Raw genomic sequence first — 18041 nt, 5'->3', positions numbered from 1 at the left:
ATTTCTCCCCGTTTCGTAGATCTGGTAAACTTAACTTCCATTAAAATCACTACCCCGCAGATCTTGATCTAGTAAACTTCTTTGTCAAAGGTAATAGCACCAAGGCGACGCGTTTTGGGGTTCAGTCACGCGTCTCAGATCTGATTCGTGCACTACGAATCTGGGCCGCCTTTGAAAACGGAACCACGCATATCATATCGGAGCGGTTTTAGCGGGGCGGAGAGGTGCTATTCCTTCGGTTGTTTTGGCTATAAGAGGATGGGATCCCCCAAACTATTTCTTGTTAAATTTTTAAAAATCTGGAAAAACTCTGGAAAATTTCCAGATTTTCCACGCCGGAGAAAACGAAGTTGTGCGGCCACGGCGGAGTGCATGCCTGAGAACAATGGACCACATTATTTTTTTGGTCAGCAGAATGGCCCACATATTAGCTCTATGGACCATAGATTGGGCCAGGTAAATGCACGACCTCATTCATAATTGCTGAAACTAACAAGCACAAGCTAATGGGAAACAACAAAAACATTTCAAGTCTTGCCACAATTTGAATGGGCCAAGGTAATGCAAGCCCAATACTATGATTGGTAACATGGTCCATTAAATCATGCAAACGCTCTAAAGGCCTAATAATGCGCCGTTTAATGGAACTCACTGCCCCATTCAGTGTACAAAAATAAATTTGGACCCAAGATACTACAAAAATTAAGATTAATATGGTATCACCAACCCACACATCACACATGTAACTTACACGATGCATTAGATAAAAAACAATAAAAATAAAATAGAAGATACATAGCCTTGACGTTACCAGGTAGAGAGAGGAGCAAGCTACCCCTGCTGTTCACGTGCTATTTTTTATGCAGCTTTATGAATTGAAATGACATGTTTCTTTTCTCTTCGACTGACTTGACCATTTACTGACTTTGCCATTACGGCCAAAATAACGTGCCTGACTTGACTCATTGAGTCGGTTCACGTGGGCATTCTTGACTAACCCTTTCGATAGGAGCATGCTTTATGAATATTGGACCAAAAATTCGCAGTCTTTTACTCCCTCACTCGTTTGAACACAACTTCGTTTAGAGAGACCTCCAACATATTTAATATATATATATATATATATATATATGAAATATTATAATTATTATAATTTTTAGGAGTAACAGAATATAAAATTTATATATTCAATAATATTATAATTATTTACATTTATACTAAAACTATAGTAATATTTAAATTTGGAAAATTTATTATTAATATTAAACGTATAAAAAATCAATAAAGAAGAAAATTGAAACGTACGGACTAAAAACTACACACGTGAATACAATATGCATTTTCTAGTATGTACACTGGCAATATAGAGAATTTGATAGCGCAATCAGTTTTCTTCCCATTTTGGGCGGAAAGTTTCAGAGCATGGGTCCCACCAATTCTTTTCCTTTCCTCTACTGTTTAGTGCATCCAAGGAGAGAAAGTGTCTGTCCCCTCCTGCAGTTTTCTTGGTCGTCAGATCAATCTAGTTGTCCTGAAAATTCCAGTCTTAAATTATAATAATTTTATACTGCCAAGTCATCCCAACTGTGAGATTAATCTTACGGTTAGAATAAAATAAGGTGTTTCCAAACACAAACTCAGTAAACGCTGTCGTTCTCTACCATCATGAGAAAAGCTTCTCCTCTCAATGAACCTGTTCCGATCAACCGCTCTTCCTCTCGCCGCACTTCACACTTCGTTTGGTCCATCACCCTTAAGGGTTGCACGCGCCATCATCGTTGTGGGAAGTTAATGGCGACGTAAGAAAACACTTGCTCTAGTGAGACCGTTCATCCGTGACCTTGCATCTGGTATTTCCATTTTTTAAAGACTTGTGATAGATTGGTTCCAAAAAAAAAAACAAATGTGCCAAAAAATATTTGGGATTTCAATTTCAGTTACATGGTTCCAATTTTTGAAGACTTGTGATTATCCGTATTGACTTGTGAATGGTGATAGATTATCGGTTTCAATTACTTGGGGTTTTAGATTGGTTTCCATGGGTTGATAAAAATTAGGTTTATTTTTTTTTAACCGTTAGATGCATCCGATTACTGTTATTTAATGTCTATTATAATTCTAAGATTTGAATTTTCTGGACCACAAGATGGATCTGATGGCCAATAAAACTGCAAGAGGGGCTGGACGAATTTTTCTGCAGTAGAGGATCGGGATTCGTGTTTTCTTTCCATTGGCAATCTGTTCTCTCCCCTTCCGTCAAGACCCTATTTTCATCTGTCTCCTTTATGTCAGCCATCATATGTCATAGTTAATGTCATAAGCTTTCTGTCACACAAACACGAAACCGAATAGTTAGATATGGAATAAGATATACAAGAACAAGTCATAGAGAAAATAAAGATTTAATAAATAAATTGATATATAAAAGAAATATAAATAGATAGAAAATGAGTGTGAAAAAACGTCGAGGTGTTTATATTTTTCAATACTCACCTTTTCACATTTAAATCACTTTTATGTTCTATATATTCCTTTATTTTTTATCATTAAGAATATCTATCTAATCTTAAATTTCTTTTTTTTTTTGTGGGAGATCTCTATATACTTCCTTGAGATGTTTACTAAAATTATTCCTTGAGTTGTGATATATATATACATCTATACTTCTTTTCTATCTTCGTTTTCAATTATTTCTCTATTCTCTACCAATTAAATTGTCTATCATATCTTTACTTTCTATATTTTTTCTTCCTATATCTCTTTTTCTCAGTCTCTCCACACCTTAAGATATAATAATTCTTATTTACCCCCCTTTTATCTTTCACTCCTTGACCTAATTTTTTCCCGAGTTGGAGAATAGCCGCCACTCATCTCTCCTCAACGTTCTCACTCTGTCACCCACATTCACAAATCCATCTCCACAACACTGACTGTACCGACTCCACTAATCCCATCAACAAGTTATATATCTCCAGCTCAAGTTTGCACGACATTCCCCCTTCATAATAGGGATAGGTGCTGTTCTTCGTTCGCCAGGTTTCATTAACACTTTGAGTCACTCTGACCACACATGCGTTCATTTGCATATCATTTTTCTCCCTCGTTTTATCATTATTTCATATTCTCTGTAAATCTTTGCATTCTGAATTATCTACCCACTATTTTCTGAAACTTCCTATAGCAATGCATTTATTTGTTTTCCATTTTCAATACATTTTAACAAGTTCTTACTTAAGCTTTCTTTCGTTCTTCCAAGTGCTATACTTACAGGTACCTTTATTTCCAACATAAAATTTAACTTAATTAACTATATAATGGTAGTTTACATGTTAGTCTTATTATGTATTTTTTACCAATGTGCAGTGGCAATGGATCCAATCTCGTTGAGATCACTTCACTCCAACGGAAGAGTCTTCATTAAATCACTATACGCGGGAGTGGTAATTTTACAGATTTTTCATAAGCTCGTAAACCATTTTTTCACTACTGAATTAAACTATTTGTTCCATTTTACTATTTGTTCAATATACAGCCATTTGTTTTTGTCCCGGAAAGGTTTGATCACCGTTTTGGCCATGAAATCAATGATACGGTTGAGTTAAAAGACCCCGTTGGAAATATTTTCGTAGTTCGTTATATTCACGGTCCAGGAGATGCTCGCCTATCCGATGGGATTTTGGAGTTGTGATCTCTCCACAAAATCGAATCAACACTGCATATTCAATTTGTCTACTGTGGCCAAGCAAGATTTACCATCAACATTTACAAGTTATGGCCTTCAGAGATTGACTACAAGATTGGGTATCAAATGAATTCATCTACTGTTGATGCGGAATCTTCCACCCCGAACAAGAACTACAACTATCTGGAACAGTACCGAGGCAGTGATCTGATGTGGTCTGCTGATATAACTGTTAAACACATTTATGGCGAGCAACCAATGGTTGGTCGTATGTTTCTTTAAAAATTGCCACAATGTTAATATTCATCTTACTAAATTCAAATGTTAAATGATTTGTTATCATTATTTGCAGCTCATTCCAATTAGTGTGCAACAAAGAGCTTTCCAGCACTTGCCTACGGAGATAGAGGTTCTCCTTCCTGACGAGAATATTACGCAATGGCGTATAACCTGGTATTCCAAGAATGTTGCCAGTAAAACTTCCTCTACGGACTCGGAAGACTCAGAGAAGCCCGAGTCTATAGGTGAGTTGGCTGCTGGATGGTGTGATTACTTTAGACAAAAATTTATAAGAGATGAGAATAGGTACCAGGTTTTTGAGATGGCTTTGTATGAGGTACCTTGGGGGGGTTTGTACATTTTGTTGGTTGATCCAGCAGTGTAAGTGGCTTACTAGCGTACTCTTTTCTGGAGCTGTGTTTCCTTATCTTGTGGAGAGCTTGGCGTTAAATTAAGAACTTATTATCTTATGCAATTGAGATAACCTTTTTTTATCTTGAACTATTTGTAGTTTTATTAGAGTAGTATTCGTAATTAAGTGCAAATAACTCGAGTGTGGGGTCAATCATATTATTGCGTGAATCCAAAACTCCAAAGGAACTATAGTCAATTGAGCATGAGAATCCTAACACGAGAGGAACTTTAGTCAATCGTGTTTGAGAACCCTAACTCGAGTGTGCCAACAATCATATTATTCAATATATTAATCACTTTGTAAAATATTTCACTATTGCATATTTAAAAGTTAAATTTAATACTTAAAATGTAAATATTAATAATATATAGTGTAAGTATTTTAAATAACATAAAGAATTATAAAGAATGTACTTATAAAAAAAAAACGTAAGAAGCATGTTAAAATTTAAGAAATTGTAAGAAAAAAATGGAAAAATAAGGGATTGAAGCCATTGCATCATGTACTTTAGCAAGATAAAATCCCACTACGATGAGGAGTCATATTGAACAAAAGTTGCACCGTTTTTTATACATTAATCATGTTTAAAATAAACGCAACACTGAAATTAATCAAAAAAATAAATGTAACAACGGGTCGAAAAAATAATTTAATGACAAGTTCTTAACCACTAGAACAAGTCAAGGTGATGTAATTCATAGCACTCTGCATATATATAAATGGAAAAAATAATTTAATTATAGTTTCATCAAATCTATCTATCTTCTATATATATTATATATATGTAAAGCACATTTGAGTTTTTTGCATTTAATTTATAAAATAAAGGAGTTATTAAAATATAATTCAATGCTAATTATGAAAATAAATTATTAAATTTCAGTATGTATTTAGTCAATCGTGCGTGATAACCCTAATTCAAGAGTGACTACAATCATATAAGTTCGTGATATCACTTACTCTGACACGAGAGGAGCGAGAGGAACTTTAGTCAATCGTGTGTGAGAACCTAACTCGCGTGTGACTACAATCATACTAGGGCACGAGATCCCTTAACTCCAAAATATATTAATTACTAGTTGTAAAATTTGGAAAATATTTCAAATTCATATATTTAAAATTAATAAATTGTGAAAATAATTTAAATAACATAAATAATTATAAAGAATGTGCTTATAACAAAAAAACGCAAGAAACATGTTAAAAATTAAGAAATTGTTGGAAAAAAATATGAGTATATGGAGGGTGCCCACTAGGGTGCACAATTTATTTTTTGGTCCACCCATGGACCAAGGGGTGTTTAAGTAATTTACTATATTAAAAAAATTCAAATTCCTCCCCAAATCAGATCCCTAAATCCAGATCTGGATCCTTCTTCACTTCCATCTTCACCAGATCAGATCACCTCTACCTTCCTCACCTGAATCATCCCAAACTGCTACCCTCACCCATCCGCTTACGAGTATCTCCATCTTTTACTTGTTCAGTTGTTATTGTTTCCTATTTCCCAACTTCTCTCAACTTTATTATCTCTATCTTGTTGAATGATTTGGTTTCACTGTGTGCCCAAACAAAAAAAAATGAAATTGATTCTGCAGCATGTCACTATGTAGTACTCATTCCATATCTTCTTATCAAACACAACGTTTCGCCTAAATTTGGGAGAGACGGAGGATAAAAAAACAACATACGTGAAACCTCCCCACCACTCCCTCTCATAAGTGCTCAAGCTCGTCATTGTCGCGCCCATGCTCGCAGTCAAGATTGACATGTGCTCCCTCAACATCCTCAGATCTGCTGTTGAGATCGACCTCCATCTCTCTTAAAGTTGCTTCCTTGACTGTTGTGAGTTTTATTTTTTGGTTATTGTATTTGAGGTTTATGGATAGGGGTTTCTGTGTGAGCTTTGGTTGAGGGAGCGTAAGAGGGTTCTGGGTTGCGGTTTCTGGGTTTGATGTGTAGGTTGAGAAGTGGTGGGAGAGGACGATGGAGGGTTCGGAAGCTTGAATAGGGAAGGAAAATCTGGGTCAGTAGAAAGAATGGGGGAGGAAGACACCCAGAAAATTATTATTTTTGTTTTATCTTTTAATTTATAAACTAAGGAATATTACATTTTTACCCTTTTATCATCCTTTTAATCCTAGACATCCATCTAAGGAATGTTTTTAGATTCCAAAATCAAATCAAACGGTAATAAATAGTGGACCACCGTTGGACCAAATTTTAAAGACTCCACCTTAGTGGCCACCTATATGGATATGGAGCTATTGCCCAAATAACCAAGAGACAATTTAGTATATTTGTTTCAACTTTTAATACAAATATTATAAAGCAATATATTTCCAACTGTAGCACACTATTCCCCAACCTATCTTCATTGTGAGAACCCACTCTCAGTTCTTCTCTATACGATCTCATCAAGCCCCAATATAGGGAAGAGAGACATAGACATAATCATTGTAGGCCTTGGTATGCTACAAATTTGAGTTGATTGAATTGAATCCGAACGTCAATCACCATTGAATACACACCCACTCCTGACACTCAACCGGTGCAAGAAATCGAATCGCCAATGGGAAGAGTGCTCTCTTCAGCCCGATTTAAATACCCCTCAGTTCCCATTACAAAAACTTTACACTTCCATCTGCTGAAGCTCAAGAGGTTAGTCCCTTTTCGATTTTGTAGAAAATCTTCATCTCCGCCTACACGATCCTGCTTAATTTCATTTCTATTTAGAGTTTGTTTGTTTTTGGTGCTTTTCGTTCATTACTTCTCTTATCTGACCATGTTTCTGCTTAATTTCTACTTAGGGTTTGTTTGTTTTTGGGCTTTTTCGTTCAGTACTTCTCAATTGACCATGATTCTGCTTAATTTCTATTTTAGATTTGTTTGTTTTGGGGGTTTTTCGTTCAGTACTTCTCTTAATTGACCGTGATTCTGCTTTATTTCTATTTAGGGTTTGTTTGATTTTGGGGCTTTTTCGTTCGCTACTTCTCTTATTTGTGCTTAATTTCAATTTAGGGTTTGTTTGGGGCTTTTTTCGTTCATTACTTGTCTGATCTGAACATGATTATCCTCAATTTCTATTTAGGATTTTAATTTCTATTTAGGGTTTGTTTGATTTTGGCGCTTTTTCGTTCATTACATATCTTAATTGAAACGTGGCAGTTTTTTTCAATTTCAATTTCAAATACGCTTCTTACTTCCTTCGTTATCTGATTTAGATTAAGTGTTTGATTGTTCTGTTTGATTACACTTGGCCACTAACTTGCAAAAAGAAGCGTGTAAATTCAGGCAGTTACAGAAAAGTAACACTCTTCAAAACCGTTTGAATACACTTGGACACTAACCCTCTTTACACATACTCACACGTTGTTTAACTTCCCCCATTAATTATCAGTTATCTCCATGTTGTGTAACTGCTCCTTTATTGTCTATATATATTTACATATGTTCTTAGTTTTGTTAACTTATTTTCTGAATTGTTTCTTGTAGACCAATCAAAGAACACCTGAAATGGCTTCTAGGACTGTCTGCAATCCCATGACCTACAATTCAGAGGACTTATTTGAATGGAATGTTCCTGGCGCAGACCAAATTTTTAACTCCCCACTGCAGTGCATCAACAATGCATCATTTTCTCCAATTTACCCTGAACTTGTTGAGGAGTTTTGGGGTTCTGCTACTTTGAATGAAGAGGATGGTATAGTGGCAGACGTATTTGATTTTGCTGTTAATTTGAACATGGCTAGGATTGCTCAATTGCTGGGTGCTCCAAGCCAAGGAGCACAATATGAACGGGCATGGAACCTTGAGATCGGAAACAGGGACATCCATCGTGCTGTTTATGGAAGAAATTACATCTCCCCTGAAGAAGCCACCGAAGTGAAAAATCTGACCCCTGCTGCAAGGATGATTCACACCCTGGTTGTCAACGTGTACTGCCCAAGGCTTAAGTTCCAGGACTACGTCCTGGATAAGGATGTCTTCATAATATATCACACCCTCAAGGATCTGAGTATAGATCCTGTCCACCTTGTTTTTGATCATATCAAGCGCGTGTTCAGGAACAACACTCATGCAATCCCTTATGGATTTCTTATCACACATGCCCTGAATGACATGATGGCTCATCCCTTTCCAGGGTGGAGCCATTTCTGTCCAGTGCATTCTGATGTGATCACAAAGGAGTTCCTTCAGTGGAAAGGCCTTATCGCTCGTGAACAGGTGGATGAGGGTGCATCAATGGACGTTGCTGGGGGTGAAGCTTAGGGGAGTTGTTGCAGTGTTGCAGTGTTGCTGTGTTGCTGGTCTTTGATTAATTTGTGATGACAATGTTGACTATTTTTATATATTTTATGCAATGTGTTGTGTCCAATTGCATATCTGGGTTTTATGGTTTAATGCTTATATTTTTCAGTGTTGTGACATGCATTTTTGTGAAAGTTGTTTCATTTTTTACTTGATTTCAACTACACTTGCACACCTTGCTTCACTATAACAGGTTGTTTAAATATCTTTTTGTGCATCAATACATGTGTGCCTCTTGCCGAGATTGAATGTTCATGTTACTAAGATTGAATCATTTGGAAAAATAGTCCCTTATGCTTTAAATCTGAAAATTAGATCCTTAGTAAATTTAAGTTTATTCAACTTTTGTTGTCATTATTTTTTCTCTGTCATGTTTCCTCAAGTTATTTTTGCTTCTATATAATAGATCAAAAATTGTATTTAAAGAGACTTTTTTTATAAATAATTGTATCTTATACATTATTTTTTAATTTTCAACTATTTATTTGATATTATTTATCGATAAATGTTTTTAATAAGTCAAAATACTAATAAATTTTATTTTTTATTTTTGTTCTAAATTTATCAACTTATGATTATCCAAAATTAGTAAATAATATAAACTAATTGTTATGAACAATGTATTATTGTCAATTTCAATTATAATTATTATTTTAAAAAAATCACTCAATTTTTAATGAATAAATAAAATTTAAATATTTCATTTTAAATAAGATAATTTTAGTAATGATTATAATGAATAATAAAGAGATGGATTTTTCCAGATTAAAAATAAAATTAATAAACTGAAGATGATGACGAAAAAGTGAAGCGAGTGAGGAGAGAGATAATGTGTGTTTCATATTAAAAAAGAAATTAACAGCCAAATTACCATCTTCTCTATAAGTTTGAGTTAATTTAAAAAAATCATCTGGTTATGCAAGACTATAGAAAAAGGTGTAACCTGATATCTTGCACCTTCGAAAATATCAAGATACGCAATTTAGGAAAACCCATGTTTCATTACTTCAATGCGAACGAGGTAGGGAGTCTTTATTTATGTTTACAAGTTTTTCCCGGATACTATTTGGTTGTGGTTTTTCGTAGAAAATAAGTTTAAAGTTTGAAATATGTATCTTCCGGGTTACAACAATACACGCATAGAGCTATGAGTTTCTGTTAAATAACCTACCGTACATTAATTAAAAAAAAATACCGTAAATCGCTGCCTCTTGCCCACATTAGAAGCCAATGGCATTCTGAAAAAGTAAATTGACAAGTAAAAAAGTTCACTACCAGGAAAATAAATTAGAGTAAAACGTGACAACATCCACTGTGAACAAATTTGATATAAACCAAAACGGCCCCCATATATTCCAATTGACATGGTTGAACTTTTGTACATTTCAATCGTAATTGAACGCATTAGGATCCGGATATTAAAAATATGCTACAAAAAACAACACTGCTACCCTGAAGTCACACATTGATACGTAACTAAATCATTAAACATTTAATAGTTGTTAGTAAGAAACTTTTTAAAAGAAGATGGATGAGGACAGCGACATCGTCAAAACGTACTAGAGTAAGGAATAAAGTTAATATTTGCCCTCGAATCATTGATCCCTAGTTGCCTCAATTTCCAGGGGTGTGGACCATTTATGTTGTACCCGTAAATTTTTTCTCTGGTTGCAAAGATTAAACAGTTTCCATTAACAACAGTATAGGGCCATCTTATAGGCTCTCTAAAGATCGAGTTGGGTGAAGAACGGGCTGCAGAAAGCACTAGATCATCCATGGTAACATGAAGAATTTGAACCCACGACGAATTTTGAGAAGTAGGGGCTGCACAAGTGAAAAGAGTGAAGGAAGAGTTAATAAACCTTACTAGGCAAAGAGACTCTTGAGATGTCCATCTACAGCCCCATGTGAAAACTCCATATGACCCGTGGAATAGATATTCAAGAGCATTATTGGGAAGGTCCAACCGCACGCTTGTATGATCAGTGAGAGAGTAGGCCATTATGTATGGCATGATGGTAGCATCATCAATGAAGTTCATGTAATGATAATTGTCAGACATAAAATATATCCATTCATTCACAATTGCAGGTTTACTAATATTCAATTTCCGGTCACCCAAATTCATGTCTGGGTTAAGAACTTGCCACTGGTCCGCTATTTGGTTGTACTCCTTTAAGACATAAGGCGGGAAAATCTTATTTTGTCGGGTCACCGAAAGCAATCGGTAATCATTGCGGATCGGGGCCGTAGCTGGGATGATGATGATATTGACATTAGCATTCGCGTCGTACTCACCACAACGTGTCCTGAGGGGAGCCCATGAACTGGTCACAGGATTACAGATCAAGAGACAAAGCACTTTTTTCCGCCTGAAAAGGACAACAATCAAGCCATTCCATGACGAAAGAATCTTCCCCGATCGTGCAACGACATTGAAAAAGTCTGTCGGAACACCAGCCGCAGGCCCATCCTCTAATAAATTATGTAGACCCAACCCTGTAACTTGGTGATAGTCAGAGACCGGAGAAGTAAAGATGTGGAGATCGCCAACTGACAGCATATGGTCTGCTTGTTCCTCACAAAATCTGGGGATCCTGGTGTAGTCCACTCTTTTTCCTACGCACTTAAACCTACATACAATGTATGCAGGTAATCTATGGAACACGTGGTAAAGCACATCTTGCCAGGCAGTCATTTTGCGATTTCGCAACAAGGAGACAGAGGTTTGATTATGAGAGGATACGAATGGAAGAAGTAGGAAGGCTAATCACAGATATAATCTGCCTTTAAGCTGATGGTCATATATAACGACGACAAAACACACAAATTTGCCTCTATAATGTCATTATTTATTTGTTTATTTCCTTCAGACAACTAACCTGGGGTTCTTATGTAATTTTGCTAATATTACTAAAGTAGTTTTGATATTTTTGTTTCTGTGATTACAGTAATAACAATGATGAAGTGAAATTAAATTAAAATAATTTAATGTGATAATAGAGTTATTTTTGAGATCTATTTTACTAAAAAAATTGTTTAGAGTTATCTCCAATAGTTTAAGTTTATTGGAGGCCAAATACATTACCAGGAAGATATATTTTGATTTTGAGGCGGCAGACTTAAAAAAATTAGGTTTATATTAATAGAAAAAATAATAGATTACTTATGGCGAAAACATAATAAAAATATAATTAATTTAAAATTAAATAATTGAGCCAAAAACATATAATAGTCTCTTATTTTTTGTATTCTATAAACTTGTCCAGAAAAATATTCTTGGGGATAAATTAGGCACTTTGATTTATCATTAATTCAGTGAAATAGTATTAATGTTCAATGTGCAAATATGGACTTAGTAAACACTAAACAAATCCAACTGTATTAAATGATTGTTGATCGCGTTATAGTTAAGTGAATGGGTGTAATAAGACCGGATTGGTCGAATTTAAGGTCCTTAAATGTCTAAACAAATCAAACAATTGGTCTGGATTGGTTAAAATTACTAAATTTTTGTTTCAGAACTAAAACGAACCAATAGATTGAGATCGAATAGATTTGGTTCAACATTCGCAATTAGAATAAAAGTTATTAAAAATTCGCTAACTAAATAGTCTAAAAACGAGAATAATAGTAAACAATCCGACATTCCCAAAGAAAAAGACATTTGATAAGAATTTAGGTGACCCCTAATGTTGACCACTTTTAAAGTGGTCTAATTGTAGACCACTTTTTTTAACATGCTTTAACAAGTCAACACATCTTTTTTTAAAGAAATTTAATATATGACAAATTTTTAATGACATTTTTTCTTTAAAAAAATAATGTGTTGAACTGCTATATACCCAGTCAAATTACACCACCTAAAAATAGTGTATATTAGGTTCTCCCAAGAATTTAATATTGGCAAGGCAAATAGGATAAAATTTTAAGTACAAACCTAGGTATACGGGTCAGTGTGTCCTAGAGTTAGCTTATGGGACATAAAGCTGTTGACGTGAGCGAAGACCTTTGATGTGTGACTTAAAGGGGACATAAAGTTGATCCGAAGACATATTCGTGCTCCTTGCGTATCAAACCTTTTACTTGATGTCTCTTCTTAACTCACCATCAACCTGTGTGTACTTCCTGTTTCCATTATACTATTTTGAAATGCACGGACCAGAGGATAATGTTCGATTGGCATTTAAAAAATGAGGTGGAGAGGTGAAAGGAAGAGATAAATATCAAGAAAATAAAAGCAAGAGAAAAAAAGTATTATATGAAATAGCTAATAAAAAGAAAGATATATGAATTAAAATAGGTGAAAATTGATTGTTTAGAAAATGAGATAGGTATATATCATTACTCCGAACCAAAGCAAATATATTTCATGTTGTTGGAGGAGAAAATATGTTTAATATTTTTATAAATATATAAGAGTAGAAATTGTATTATATAAATATATAGTAGACTTTGAATAAAATATTAAGGATAAAAATGAGAATAAATTGAATAAGCTATTAGCTTTTAGCTATAAGCTACCTAAGATAGCTTATACCTTCAAGCTTTAAGAGCATCTCCAATGATGAGATCTTATTTTGGGACTTAACTCACTTTTTGTGGGCCCAGACTGCCACGTAGGATTTAAGACATTCATAAGGTCTCCATGCACATTTCACTCTAATGGTTAGGATCTTATTTTACTTTTGACTGGACCCACGGTACCTAATATATTTATATTATTTATTTCCCTCCCTATTTTTCACTTTGGTTTTGGCATTGAAGGAGAGAAAAAAAAATATTATTTTATTTAAGATCTCACATTTGAGAGTATCTGAGCTAAGACACGGATCTTAGCAAAAGCTAAGATCTCATGCCATGTAGGATAACTCCAATGATGAGATTTAATAAGATCTGGATCTTATTTTAAGATCCCAAAATAAGGACTCCATTGGAGATGCTCTAAGCTACTAAAATAAGTTTTTCCCTAAGCACTTTTGATTAGCTTTTAAACAAGTAAATAAGCTTTAGCTAATCAAATAAGCTGAAATGACATGACAAACAAAATATTAATCAATAAATCATATTTCTCCCTAAAGAAAGGCAATTTAATCAAAATATTTTATCAAATAATGAGCTCTTAATTTACGTGGACAACCTTAAATAACCAACAAAATGGAACGGAGGCAGTAGACTTTTGGCCAAGTCCACTACCTATCATCCAAATAAACCATCACACGAAACAATATCGACACTAAACACTCAAATTGGTAACACAAAATCTGGTGAGGCAATAACACCCCCTTTGTCTAAACTCATTCATCGATTTCTGTGTTTTCTTTTCTTCCCCCTTTCCTTCTACCCAACCAAACAAAGCTTACATATGTAGTTTCCGCCATGATTCCCACCACACTGCTGCGCACCAAGGGTATTATAAATATTATAGAAATAAAAATAAATAAAATAAATATTATATTTTTAAGATGATAAATAACTGTATGTAATAAAAATATTTAAAGTGACCGTAATTTTAATATTAATATCACATTAGTATTAATGTGAAAATATAGTAATGTTAAATATAAAAATAATTATACAAGTATGTCCTTTTGAGTCATTTTACAATTTAAGCTTGTTAATTAACTAGTTTTACCATAACTTTTGTTCAAATCACGTAGCTTTCAGCTTTCAGCTATCAGCTATCAGCTAGCTTATAAGCTTTTAGCTAGTTTTTCAGCTTTAACCAAGCTAATCTGCTAAACATGCATGTCAAACATAGCCTTAGTGGATAGTGATAATTGTGCTTGGTGAAGAGTAGAGATGATAAATGAGAGACCTAATATTAAATAAAGGTATAGCAGGAATAACCACAAATAGATTTTGAAACTAGTGCAAATGCTAAAACAACAAATAGAATGGAAATGAAAAATACAGTATCTGAGTGTTAAACGTGAGTTCTTTGTAAAAATATTTATTATTGGACATTTTTATCAAAACGTGATTCTATGTAAAAATAATATATATGTTTAGACACGTTTATCATATAGGTTTGAGTCATGTATCTCTTTTATTGGCTTAAGTTATGTATCTCTTCAGTATGTAATTGTCATAGTTTTAACCATACACATAAAGGAGGCTGCATCAAGCAGCCACACCTCATTCCAAACCATTTTACTTATCTCACTATATCATTCTCTCTTCTCCGGTTCTCCCCTCTCATTTTCACTAATTTCTTAACACAATTGATATATTGACAGGATTAAAATAATGTGTAAATAAAGCTTGAATGGTTTTTTATTTTATATTGGGCCAAACACATAGATTCACCGTTCACCCACCGTATTCATTATTTACAAAAAAAAATTGTGAACATTATTCACTAGCATCTATTCACAAGTCAAGATTGTATTTTTTATTTTTATATTGGGCTAAACCGATTCCCTGTATCTCACACGTATTCATTAATTTTTTTGCTCTAGAACCTTCCGAATTCACCATTCTCACCAACCGTATTCATTATTCGCAATTCTCCATGTTTCTCCCTCCGTCCATTCATCCAAACCATTATCTTTTCAACTTCTCTCTCTTTCTCTCAAACCCAGATTTACCTTCTCCTATCACCTTCTTCTCTCATTCTCTCTAACTCTCAAACCCAGATTCCATTTTCTATCGCTCCTATCATGGAATCCGTTGGTTCTACCCGCTCTGTGATATGTCCGACGTCTGGTGTTGATTCGATCACCGTCTCTTCTCCGACTTGCTCCGCCTCCGCTTCGGTCGTCATATCCAGTTAGTCCATTTGATATCTCTTGTATGATTTCCTGTTACTTTCGCTTAGCTATAAACCGTGTAGGATCATGGGTAAAAACCTTGTATTGTTACTTTCTAATCCATACACTTAAAGCAATTTGCAATCACTATCAATTTAAATCTAAAAGTAGATTTTTGGTGGCCCAAAATTTTGGGTATATGTATCATTGCTCTGTATTCTGTAACAAATCAATGAATCATACAGACATCTTTCCTTTTTTCTGGAAAATTATTCCGTTTTTATGGACATAAGAGAGCATGGGAATTTCAAAACCAGGGCATCACTAATCAGGGCATGAATCGCATAAGAGAGACTGGTATGAAATAGGTTTGTGAGACATTGACTGCAAAACCGGGATAGGTAAGGATGGTGGTACGTGGGTTCAATGTGTGCTTGGCGGCTTGACCTAGGTATGTACATTCCAGACTGCGAATAAAGAGGGGGAGAACACCTTTGAGTACGTGTGAGAGAGAAAGACAGAGAAGAGTATGTGGGGGCCTAGATGCCAAATCGAAATTTCAGAGGGTTCATAAAAAATAACTACTCCAATATACAAGGTGGTATGTTGAAATTTTTTCCAGGGGGTTCGACTGGACCCCTTGACTATAGTGTGGGCCCGCCCTTGGCTTTAAACTAATCACTCATATGCAGAAGTGCCTTTAGAGTCTGATTACTTGGTTTATTTTATGCAATATTACCTTATCTTTTTACAAAGTACATTTTTAAGTGAAAAAAAATTTGTGTTTCAGTTGTCTGCAAAGTCGCCGTCTACCAATGTCTTGCGTGGTAAAAAATAAATTGATCTCCCAAATTATTTTATTGGTTTAGAAAGAATGAAAAATAATGTGTAACTTGGCGTTACATGTGCCGAATTTAACCTGCTGCTTCCCCCTTTTAGCTCTGTAGTTGCTTGTTTCTTCGGGGCTTTTCTCCGAAAATAAAGTTGGGGTGAGTTTGTCGTTTATGGTGATTTCTTGTTTTTCTTTGAACTTTCTGTGTAATATTCTCTTTTACGAGTTATGTAACATGTCACTAAGATATAACTGAACTATCATTAGGGAGTTTGAAGAAAGATTCTGAAGGTGGGATGTCTCGTGACAAAGGAAATCCCTCTGGGAACCAAGTTGAAATATATTCCTCTGCAAATGTTGTGGAACTTGAAGAGAGAATTAGCAGACTTGAGAAAGTGACTCAACAGTTAAAGAGGGAAAAATTTGGTAAATGAAAAACCGGATGCAGAGGTCGGCCAATGGGTTGCTTGCAAGGCTGGGAGAAGTTGCTTAATGTGGTAATAGCGGAGAATGGATAAAAGAAAATAAATGAGGATGGGAGAAGAGGCTATTGTAAGGTGGCTTATTGTAATGTCATGTTTTTATATTATTAATCGTAAGCTCAACATAATTATCATTGTTCGCCTTATTATTGAAAGTAACTTTTGCTTACAATAATCTTTTGCTTTCACGACACAATCTTTTACCATTACATGGTTCAAGACCAATGCACTTTGGTCGCCTTATTATTGAAAGCAACTTTTAGTTTCAATGAACTTTACCTTTCACAACACAATATTTTGCAGTGACCTCTAATATGCAACACTATTAGAATGATGTAATTTTACACCACTTTTTTTAACCTGCTATAATAGGTCAAGACATTTTCTTTTAAAGAAATTTAATTTATAACAAATTTTTAATGGTATATTTTTTTAAAAACAATAATATGTTGACCTGTTATAACCGGTCAAAGTAAATGGTGTGAAATTGTAACACTCTAAAAGTGGTGCATATTAGGGAGACCTAGACCTAGTTGCCACCGTATTTAATTCCAGGGATGAATGAAACTATCGAACCAAAAATTAAGTGTCATTAACGGACAAAGCCTATAAAAGAGAGAGGGCGCCAAGAGTCAATCAAATAAAACAGTCTAAATGCATAGATCATCTAACATCTAATCCTAATCGTAATCCAATTAATAAATAAATAAGTTGTGTGTAAATACTAAAGGATACTAAACTTTCTCAACTCTTCCTACTGAACCCCGTAGTTTGTCAGAATTGTTCAGAAATCTTTGTAAATGCTGCAGCTAGATTACGCTCTCATGGAATTTTTTTCGAGTACACTGCGCTCCCGGCCTCCTCCGCTCGAGACTCCAGTACGGAGCCACCATGGCTAAATAATCTCCCTATTTTTCTCTAGGAACGCAATCTGTGATCCAAGGCTGCTACAAACCATGAAAGTGCTGATCATTATCTACAGCAGAATCGCGTATAATCCACCCAACATGTGCCCGTTTGGCATCCCGTTAGACACGACGTGTTAGAATTAACGTGATTTTGTTAGAATGTTTTTGAATAAAATTGTGTTTGAGTAAACATGATTTATGTTTGGATGATATGTAAAAAACGTGATTTAAAAAAAATGAATACCCTTTTGGATGATATTAATTAACTCATGTTTAGAACCATAATTAAATTCTTCAATGTATTCATCCCCTGTTCTTCAACGCTTCAACACTCTCCACCAACTTAAGAATAAAAAAAAAACACAAACAAACACAAACAT

General features: G+C 34.6%; 1 protein-coding gene across 1 annotated transcript; it reads right to left on the bottom strand.

The window, feature by feature from the left end:
- Positions 1 to 10236: 10236 nt before the first annotated feature.
- LOC130744466 (uncharacterized) lies at positions 10237 to 11385 on the bottom strand. The gene has a single exon (XM_057596648.1). The coding sequence runs from the start codon at positions 11383 to 11385 to the stop codon at positions 10237 to 10239; it is 1149 nt and encodes a 382-aa protein (XP_057452631.1).
- Positions 11386 to 18041: the final 6656 nt, after the last annotated feature.

This window comes from Lotus japonicus, chromosome 3 (genome assembly GCF_012489685.1).
Source record: "Lotus japonicus ecotype B-129 chromosome 3, LjGifu_v1.2".
Taxonomy (NCBI): domain Eukaryota; kingdom Viridiplantae; phylum Streptophyta; class Magnoliopsida; order Fabales; family Fabaceae; genus Lotus; species Lotus japonicus.
The sequence above is the reverse complement of the archived record's forward strand: the minus strand, read 5'-3'. Positions and strand labels throughout refer to the sequence as shown.

What these genes read in the sequence shown, in the direction of transcription:
- LOC130744466 (XM_057596648.1), bottom strand. Translation starts at nt 11,385, where the DNA reads ATGACTGCCTGGCAAGATGTGCTTTACCACGTGTTCCATAGATTACCT.